Below are 10,852 nucleotides of genomic sequence, written 5' to 3'. Positions count from 1 at the left end.
GTGGTATGCAATGTGTGGGTGCTGTGTCAAGGTATGTTTGTGTGTGTATATGGTATGTGGTATGTAGTGTATGGGTGGTATGTGTAGCAGGTGGTATGTGATGTAGGGGGCTGTGTGTGGTATTATGTATATATCTAGTATGTATGTGTGGTGTGATACATAATGTATGGGTGGGGGTGTGTAATATCTCTGTGTGGATAGTGTGTGTGTGTGGGGGGGGGGGTATATGTGAATCTTCATTCCTTCTTGGAAACTAGGAGTTTCAAGGTCAGTACCAGGATGTGTGAACAGGTGGAGCTGTGGAAACAGAACCAGGTTTGGTGGTCATTGGGTTTAGGACTAAGAGGATTCAGGGGTCATTTAATCCAGCTCCATCTTTTGCAGCCCCAGGGACTTGCCCAAGGTCATAGTAAAAAAAACCATGACTACCACCAGAAACCAGGTCTTCTTGGTCCATAGAATTCATCATACTGCCTTGAAAGGGTACAAATTCTATCTTGCCTGTGTCTTGTATGGACTTAAATATCTGCATTTGTGTGACTTGGGGCAAATCACTATATCTCCTTTGGACTGAGGAGGCTGATCCCTAAGATCCTCTTTTTTTAACTTTCTGATCTTATGACCCCAATTTTAAAAAAGATGATCTTCGAGTCACCATTTACCTTTAAACTTTAAAATATCAAACCAGGCAAATTTCATTTAAATGACTGTAAATTGGTGAATGTCAAACGCATTTTGTCATCTGAGAATGTTGCAATTCCTCACTTTTTCAGCCTAGAAATAGAAATGAACACTTGAGTGTATCTGTGGTGTAAATGAAGCCCACCTGCCTTTACTAATGAATACTCTAGGGGTGGCTAGGTGGCACAGTGGATAGAGCACTGGCCTTGGAGTCAGGAGTACCTGAATTCAAATCCAGCCTCAGAAACTTAATAATTACCTAGCCGTGTGGCCTTGGGCAAGCCACTTAACCCCATTGCCTTGCAAAAGTCTAAAAAACAAAATAATGAATACTCTAAAAAGGGAGTCCAGGTGAACTAGGTTTATGGGAGTAGACAGTGAACCTGAGGACCAAGAGCTAAATGTTATACATGGATACTTTGTGGAATATGACAATTGAGTTTCTTGATAAGACAGGAGTTTGGTTATCATGTATCACCAACACAAAATGAAACAACATTGATTGAGACAATGTCATGTGGGCTTTGCTTGTAGTGTGGAAAGAGGCCTGTGGTGGGTTTTTCTCCTCTGCCACCTGCCCATTAATAGATTACAATGAAAAGAGAAGGGAACCTTTGATTTTGTTTGGTTTATTCAAGAGTGGTGGATATGAGGAGCATATCAGAATGACCTAGAACCACATTCCTCCACTTCAATGAATCTGTGACTTTCCGGGGGCGGGGGGGGGGGGGGGGCTGGCTTCCTATTTCATGACTCTCAGTCAACCCACATCTACTCATCTTCTGTGACTCTTTCCATGCCCTCTTCCAGGTGGGATTCCCTGAGGGTATGGGAAGGATTTGATTGGATCACATAAATTGTCCTAGAGTTGGTTATCCCTTCCTCTCCACACAGGGTCTGTTCAGTTTTTTGGTCCTGCTTGTATCATCAAAAGCATTAATAAAACTTTGCTTTAAAATCTCCCAAGGGGTGGCTAGGTGGCACAGTGGATAGAGTACTGGTCCTGGAGTCAGAAGTACCTAAATTCAAATCCATCCTCAGACACTTAATAATTACCTAGCTGTATGGGCTTGGACAAGCCACTTAACCCCATTTGCCTTGCAAAAAAGAAAAAGCAAATAAAATCTCCCAAACCCAGATTCATTTTGTGAGTTAGGGACTCTGATACTAGAAACTTAAGTCTTTTTCCTGATGATTGTAACCTGCTTTGCAATGTTAGAGACTGCTGACCACAAACAGTGGCAGAGTTGCTTCCTTTCATTGGTTTGTCTTCTTTTTCATCCCTTTTCCCAATGTGAAAGGGTCATCAGTGATGACTTCTGAATTGGGCTCTTCATGATGGCCTTGAAGAGAAACCAGACATGGCCCCATGTGAATCTCCTGAGAATTGGTGAGAACAATTATTCCATCCCACTTCTGATTCTAAAATATTCAGGAATTTGAGGCTGATTTAATCAACTCATATTTTCCTTGTAACCTGAGCAGTTATTTGACTGAGGCAGCTCATAAAACTCAACAGAGCCCCCCCACACACAGCCAAGCCCTAAAATGGGACATTTGAAAACCCTGGCACAATGTGGTATTTCCATTTGACTGGAAACATAGTCCTCTGCCTTCAAATAATTACAAAGATGGAGAGATGCTTTCCCATTTGGTAAAAATCAGTTTTATGCTGCAGAATAGAATTTCACATTTATAATATGAAAATAACATTGTCTGTTATTAAAGAATGAACAGAGTGGTCTTGAATATAAACAAGTCAGTGCTCTTGACAACTTATTCTACCAGGAGCTGAGCAGGCTTACTCCAGGGCAAGGACTGTAAACCATCAGATTTCTGGGAGATTCCTCCTCATGGAGGAGTTGTTGTCCTCCTGATAATCTTTGCTTTTTTACAAAAAATAAGAAATTGATCATTCACACTCTTCTAAAAAAAGACATATTTTAAGAGCAGGGAATAATAATGTGGAGGTTATTTTGAAGTGGAGTTGATCTTCAGGCCCCAGAACAGAGAACTGTGGGATTATCTGAATGAGAGAGCAAACAGTTTCCCAGGAAATAACATCCAGGCTGTTCTTTGAACAGGTGGGCCCTTCAATCCAGCTGTAAGATATTTACATTCATCGTCATGTGGAGGATTCAAAACCAAGAGGGGATGTAGCCTTCTTTGCCAACTTGCATCTTCTAACAATTCTTGGTATGGCTAAAATGACCCTAAAATGATATTTAAAAAAGAAAGGAAAACAACCACAATCACCAAAAATGATTTCATACGGAAAATAATTCAAGGAGGGCTGAAGCTAAGCTTACATAGAAAAATGAATGATTCTGCATTAGTAAGGATCTCTCCCCTAAAGCTCCATTTATAATTATATCAGAAAATTTACATCATTCCTCAGTTGGACAGAGAATGAAAGTATGAATTAGATAGACACTCTAACCCCAATTCAGAGAAGTCACTAAAAATAACATTCCCCAGATAACAAATCCAGAATGTCCAAGGATGTAGGGGAGAACTCACTGAAATGGGAATAGAAATCCTGGAAAATTGCCTGGCCCTTGTTCATTGCAGTAGGGCTGGAGCACAGATCCAGAGTAACAGAATCCTGGGAACTGATCTGGGTCCAAAGAACAGGGAGCCAGAGCAAACCAAGGCAGGGACAGCACAGAATCTTTTTGTAGGATAAGAAAAGACAAGTATGAAGACTACAAAAAAATGTGAGAAGGTGAAGGGAAGCAGGAAATCCAAGCTGCCCTAAAAGACAGGATCCTGCCTAACTACAACCTTTACAATTTAAACTAGTGATAGCAATAACTTTTTTAATTATTTTTTTAAGTTGTGAACATTTATCAACAAACATACCAATCCACAAGAAGACAGGATTGGCTGAGAAACAAATTCTGTTTTGTACCAAGTCGACATGGACATCTATGCTATGACACATGCCTACTAGATTGGAGCAGCCACAGAATCTCTCCCTGCCCCAAATGGAACCTATTCTGGCCTTAGCCTCTACCAGTTGCTAAGATCCCTGAGTGCCTGCATGATTAACTTGTGTTTGTCCTGCTGGTGTTGTACGGACCAGTGCATACAAGTGGTATCTTTCCCTCCTGGGAGCAGGGGCTGTTGATTTTTTCTCTCCATATCCTTAACACCTAACACAGTGCTTGGCAGAAAGTACTGGATAAAGGTGGACTGATTTTCCTTTTTGATTGAGGGTAGAAATGGAATCCCTACATTGTTTCTTTTCCAGGTTAAAAATGAGTCACTATGGGGCAGCTAGGTGGTGCAGTGGATAGTGTACCAGCCCTGGAGTGAGGAGTACCTGAGTTCAAATCCGGCCTCAGACACTTAATAAAGCAGCCACTTAACCCCATTTGCCTTGCAAAAACTAATAAAAACAAGTCACTAGAAGAGGCCAGGTCACAATGTTCTAAAAAACTCCTGTTTAAACTAGAGGCAGGCTGCCATGGTGAAGGAAAACTTTGGTCTGAGTCATAAAGACCTTGATTCAAGAAATATCTCTGGTATACAGGATAAGCTCATATAAGTTGCTTTGTGCTTGGAGGTCAGAGGTGTCAACCACCAGTAGCCCATTTCTGCTCTGGGACAACTAAAGTTGTTTATGATGCAAGCATTTGTGGAGAGAATTCCCCCATGCAGGATTTCTGAGTGCTGTAAATTCACAGGTCCACATTTCAATCACCACTTCAGGTCTGCCACCTCAGCAGGCAGAACCATCCATCCTCCATAACTCCTACTTTCTCAATCTCCACAGCCAATCAGGTTTCCTTATTTGTTTTTTAGATTTTTTTTTTGCAAGGCAAATGGGGTTAAGTGGCTTGCCCAAGGCCACACAGCTAGGTAATTATTAAGTGTCTGAGGTTGGATTTGAACTCAGGTACTCCTCACTCCAGGGCTGGTACACTATCCAATGCACCACCTAGCTGTCCCTGCCAATCAGTTTTCAAGGACTAGTTCATTCTTCCAAAAACTCCCATGTCCATCTTGGTTCCCAAATGACCTCTTGTCTCTTCCCCCTATGTGACCTCTTTATTTTCCAACTTTGTACTATCAGTTCTCCATCCCTGGAATCTACTCCCTCCTCCCCAAGACCAATTCAGATCCCCTTATTGCTTGCACCTCCCTGTGTATTTGTATTTACTTAACATTGTACAAGTAATTTCTCCCACTAGAATCTTTGAAGACAGTCTGTTTTTTCCATTGTCTTAAGGAAAAGGCATAAAGGATTACAAAAAGACCTTAAACATAGTAGCTGGTTAAGCTTATTCCAACTCATGGCTCCTCAATGAGCTCATGATTTTAGAAATTCTTCTTTCCAAAAATGCCTCTTTATCTTTCTGCTCCCCAATGATTAGACCCAACCAATGCCCATCTCCTGATATGATGGCCTTCAGAGTCTACCTTTTGGAGTCATCTACAACAGAACCAGCTCCAGCCATCCTAACCAGTCTGAGAAGTGAGGCATTGGCTGCAGGCTGACTTCATGGTTTGCTGAAAAGCTCCCACCTTAATGCATACATAGAGTATCTGCTTGGTTTTGTTTTCTGGACTAGGCCTTTGCCTTTTGTTGTAATGATTACACTTTGTACTAACAGACCTCAGGGATGCCAATATGTATATACTTCCTCCATTGCAGCTGGCCTGCCCGACAACAGACCCACATGGTCAGAAAGCAGAAGTACCTCTCTCTGCAAAGGTCCCCAGAAAAAGCTGAGGTATCACAAGGCATCATGAAAATACCACAACTTTGTAGAAATCATAGATAAGAAGATAAGGCACTGCCCTAGAAGAAACCCGAAGGCAAATGCATCCCCCCATCTCTGAAGAGGGGGAAACTGAAGCTGAGGGAGGGGGAAAAGATCTGCCCAAAGTCACCCAGTTGGCCTAACCCTGGCACATGGCCAACAGAGGCAGGGCCACGGTTTTCTCATCTCAGCTTGAGCTCTTTTGATCTCACACTCATTTTTCTTAGGGCAGCTGGCTTTTTCCTCTACCCTGCTGCTCCAAGGACCTCCAGGTCTTACAGGGGCATTGCCACTGTACTCTGCATAGCCATCCTACCATCTGGTCTCCTGATGAAACTAAGGACCCCTTGGCTTCTGTAGACTCTGCAGCTGAGCTTCCTGAGCTTCCTTCCACATCTCAGCTCTCCCAATTAGAGTGTGAGCTCCTTGCAGGGAGGACCTAGCTAACTGCTTTAATTTTATTCCTCAGGGTCTAGCAGAGAGCCGGCCATATCCTAGGTGCTTCAGAAATGCTTCAACAAAGGGGTAGCTAGGTGGCGTAGTGGATAAAGCACCGGCCTTGGAGTCAGGAGTACCTGGATTCAAATCCAGTCTCAGACACTTAATAAGTACCTAGCTGTGTGGCCTTGGGCAAGCCACTTAACCCTGTTTGCCTTACAAAAACCTAAAATGCTTCAACCATTTCCTCCTTTCCTTTTTTTTCCCTTCTCTCTTGGCAATGAAGTGGTACAATAAACAGAACACTAGATCTGGAGTCTGGAAGACCCAGCTCAAATCATGCCTCTGACACTAATGAGTTACATAACCTTGGGCAAGCTCAATTTGATTACAAATAAAATGAGAATAATAATAATAGTGCCTACCTCCCAGGGTTGAAGTGAGAATCAAATGCAACAGCCTCTGGAAAGGGTCTTGTAAACCAGAGGGAACTATTGCTATTATTATTTATTAATATGATTATTCTTCATTCATCAGCCACCTGCTCCAATCCTTCCTCTCTTCACAAGCCCTATCAGAGTGTGTTCTCTGCCCTGCCCCCAATGGGATGAAGGGGAACTTTAGGGAACTCAATGAGACTTTATTTTTAGATTAAACAGGTGCTGGAGAATGTGGCCTACAGGCTGCAGGAACAGAGAACAAACTCTGACAGCTGGAGACTTGATATGAATAAAGACAGCCCAAAGTTTTCTTGGTTTTTGCTCCATTTTGACAAATGGCTGCTCCTCAGTCGTCCTTTATTCTGTCATAAGAAAGGTAGTCACTGTTAACTCCCTAGGACATCTAGGACATCGTTGACTCCCCCTCCCCCCATGCTGGAAATCTCATGGATTTCTCACACACACACACATCAGAACAGAAAGGAAGATGATCTAATTGAAGATATCACATCCCCTATAATATCGTCATGTATGACAAAGACCTGATTTACTGTTGTCACTTCAATCCTATCTGACTCCATGTGATTCCATGTGCAGTTTTCTTGGCAAAGGTGTCCTGGAGGGATTGATTCTTTCCTTCTCCAGTTCATTTTACAGAGGAGGAAACTGAGATAAACAGGGTGAAGTCAATTCACACAGGATCACAATGGCTAGTGTCTGAGACCAGATTTGAGCTCAAGTCTTCTGGACTTCAGTGCACAGGTCACTATATTAATGACTTATCTTTTGAACATAAAACATATTTTTCTGGGGTCACCCTTTGGGTAGAGGGGACACTCTGGCTGGGATGCCTTATAATCCAGAACTCTTGGAATGTCTGATCAATGTTCTAAACACTAAAGTATATTGGCCTGAGAATTCCCCTAACCTGAAGTTAGAAAGCATAGGTTGACATAAGCTTACTCATGGCCCCACTTCTTCAGAGGAAGGAATCCTCTGGAGCGTGGCATGGTGGGCAGGGTGCCAGACATGGAGGCAGGAGAATCTGACCTCATACTGCTTTTGTCCCAGTCACTTCCCCTTACTGAGCCTCAGTTTCCTTAATTGTAAAATGGAGAAGACAATTTTCTGGGTGCTATGAGATACAGCATGTTTTGCCTCTGCTAAATCCAACCATACTATGTACACATCCATCATTTGTTCTCAGAATACCCTCTGAGCTGTCTGGATAAAATCCAATGGTTACCCCTTCTTTTGGGAGAACACTGCAACATTTCTGTCACCTCCATAAGGATCATGTATCTAACAGTATGCGGATGGAATGATTCTCTTCCTGCCACTCACCCTCTCCCCTCCAAAGTGGGTTTCAGTCAGAAGAGGCCTGTCTTCTTGGACTAGGGCTTTTTTCCTACAAATTCTCTTCTCTTCCTAAAATTTTTGTCTGTTGATTTGGAAACCTTTTCAGCCACAATAGGGCCCACTACTTGGCATCAGCCAGAGCTCCCTCCAGTTAAAGGAGGGTAGTGATCTCTTTGTTACCCTGGCTTCTCAGCTGGCTTCTCACTGATCTCAAGGCTAGGAATCAAATCTGCTTTGATTGCAGTTGCTCAGAAGGCTAAGGCTTTACTTGCTTTTGGCTGTTTTGGTCTACAAGATCCACTGGGAGCCTTCCCAAGGAGATGTGGGATGTTTTTGGGAAGAAAAGTTTACTGGTAAAGGCAATAAGCCAGTTGGTTCGGCTTTGCTCAAAGGCTGTCCACAACTCACTTGGCCTCAATCAGGTCAGGAGACCACCTAGATGTATGTACGGGGGCGGGGGGGGGGGGGTGAATATGGGGGTGAATATGGGCAGAGGATTTTTTTTTTAGGTTTTCTTTTCAAGGCAAATGGGGTTAAGTGGCTTGCCCAAGGCCACACAGCTAGGTAATTATTAAGTGTCTGAGGCCAGATTTGAACTCAGGTACTCCAGACTCCAGGGCCGGTGTTCTATCCACTGCGCCACCTAGCCACACCTAGAGGATGATTTTTAAAAAAATTTTCCTGCAAAATCATCTGCCCAAGAGATGATGCTTCTCCTAAATGCCCTGCCACTGGAAGCAAGTTCAGAATGACCCCAAGAGGTGGGGATTGGGGGTTAAGGGAAGACAGATCGCTTTTGAATGTGAAAAGTCACCTTGATTATTGCTGTTCTTCATAATAGCTAATATGTTTATAGTGTTTTACATAAAGTTTCTTCACCATAACCTTATGACTCAGGGACATCATTATTCCTTTTTGTTAAAAGGAAAGGGGGGGGTTAAAAAAAAAAGGAAAGGGGGCCAATAGAGGCAAAAAGAAAACTTGCCCAAGATCCCAAAGCTAATCCATGACTGAGGAGAGCCTGACTCCAAACCTGTCCTCTCCTCCACTGGACTCCCAAATTATCTTTTCCAGAGCCTCAATACCAAGGAGCCATGGCCTTAGGGGGAAAAGCTATAAAGTGATCTCTTTAGTCCAAATGGCAAAAGGCCTGGCTTGCTAAATCCCCACCTCATTTTTGACAGAAAATTACAAAAAAATAGATGTAACTATTGCAACACATTAACAGTAAAGTTGTGATGAAAATAGCTCCAAATATAAAAAAAAATCATGCAACCCCCCCCCCCCCAGCACATGAGCACACATCCCAATCATCAGTCTTGGAAATGGAAAAGCAAATGGTAAATTAACCACCACAAAAAGGACATCTTTACACACTGAGGCAGGCTTCCTGTTCCTGGATTCATCCCCTCACACTGAACTAGGGAGGAGGTCCTAGGACTGATGAAGGCAGGGGAAGCCCTGGCCACCCTAACACCATGTCTGCAGAAGCCCAGAACACACTTCTGCTTATCATGTATGTGTGTGTTGGGGGGGGGGGGGGTGAGTGCACAAAGAGTAAGTCTCTTCTTTTTGAGAGAAGCATGACCAAAGGTGGAGTGGAGATGGGAAGGTAGACAGGGGCTGTTCCTTCTTTCCTTTGTCTCGTCTATGCCTATCCCAGTAGCTGCTGAAAAAGTGTTTACTGGTTAAATGGAATGAAAGACCTCCAGTCACGAAACCCAAGGAGGGGCCCCAAGATCCTTCATATCCCTTTCCACCACAGGACATCACTGAGGCTGGATAACTCTGAACCCCAGGATATCACAACCTGGTCCTTGGTTCATCCTCCCCCAGTTTCCCCAGCTGGGAAGGTGCTTCTGAGAGAGCTGTCTCCAATGAGGAAGAAACCATTGCTTTTCCCAGATGGGTTCTGCTTGAGCAGGTGCAGAAACTCCCTTCTCAGCTGAAAGAGCCAGAGGTTTAGTTGACTGACAGCTGTGACTAGGTGGTCAGAATCAGACAGATTTCCCTGGCCTTAGATAGAAAACCTTTTTCCTTAGTTCATTCCTTGAACTGACCTGTCCTTTTGAAGAAACAAGAGGAAGCAGAACCTGTTAATTGGTGTGTGTGTATGCAATAAGCTGTCTCATGCCTCTGTGCATGGGAAGTTTGAGGGATAATCTTTCAAAAGACAAACAAAAAAAACCTTGTTTTCTAGGTAAGAGCAGCATTTGAGTCAGAGGACCTGAGTTTCAACTAAGTATACTACTACTATAACTTTAGGCAAATTATTTCTGGGGGTCTCAGTTTCCTCATCTGTATAATGGATCAGCTGGACTGAAGGATCTCTATAGTCCATTCCAGCTCTAGGTCCCTGGAGGGAGACCCTTGACCCTTTGTATGCATGAGGCTGATGCCATTTTACCCCAACAAGAGGGCATCTGCTTTAACAATAAAGGGGGAAAGGGCATAATAAACTCTTGAGGACAGAGACATTTGTTCTTTCTCTTTGTAACTACTGGATTAAGTATACAGCACAGAATTAAGTATACTGCATTGAGCATACAGTAGAAGCTCAATAAAGGACTGTGGAATGGACCATTCCAGACAAGGCAGTGGACCCCTGAGGGCAGGAAGAAAGCTCTGGCTTCCAATCCTGCTCTTTCAGGGATTCAGGAACCAGGATGGTCCAGAAGTCTGGGAGGATCCTGGGGAATTCCGTAGTTAGAGAGAAGGGAGGATGTGGGTCAAGAAAGCTCCTAGTTGGGGTTCCCAATAATAATAAAATCATCTACCAAGTCCTAAATAGACACAAAGTGTGTCTAGACATACATGAATACATGATACACACAGTGAACATCTTACACGCAGGGATACACATGCCTAAATATGCTCTACAAATGTGTGTGTGCACATTTATACATAGCCACATGAACTTGTTCTAATGGTCCATAACAATCAAGGCTTTACCTAAATGGGCGATGGAGCCTCCACCCTTATTTTGAGGTCTGGGGGCAGGGCAGAGTGGGAAGAGAGATGAATTAGGAGTCAAGAGGCCCAGGTCTGAAGTCCTTCTAAAACACATACACAAGCCCCTTCAGCTCCTGAACCCCAGTTCCTTCCTCAGTTGCTTGGAGATCAGATGGCTTGTGCTCCTCACCTCACCAGAAGGCATTATGGAGT

At 43.4% G+C, this 10,852-nt stretch overlaps 1 protein-coding gene across 1 annotated transcript in view; it reads right to left on the bottom strand.

Annotated features, from left to right (window-relative positions):
* Nucleotides 1–1,240: 1,240 nt before the first annotated feature.
* Nucleotides 1,241–10,852, bottom strand: part of C4H10orf143 (chromosome 4 C10orf143 homolog) — a 30,764-nt gene continuing 21,152 nt past the window's right edge. The window contains exon 4 of the mRNA XM_074232153.1: nt 1,241–2,894. Coding sequence (XP_074088254.1) covers nt 2,865–2,894 — 30 coding nt within the window. The 3' untranslated portion in view covers nt 1,241–2,864. The remainder of the gene's footprint in view (nt 2,895–10,852) is intronic.

This window comes from Macrotis lagotis, chromosome 4, assembly GCF_037893015.1.
Source record: "Macrotis lagotis isolate mMagLag1 chromosome 4, bilby.v1.9.chrom.fasta, whole genome shotgun sequence".
Classification (NCBI taxonomy): domain Eukaryota; kingdom Metazoa; phylum Chordata; class Mammalia; order Peramelemorphia; family Peramelidae; genus Macrotis; species Macrotis lagotis.
The sequence above is the reverse complement of the archived record's forward strand: the minus strand, read 5'-3'. Positions and strand labels throughout refer to the sequence as shown.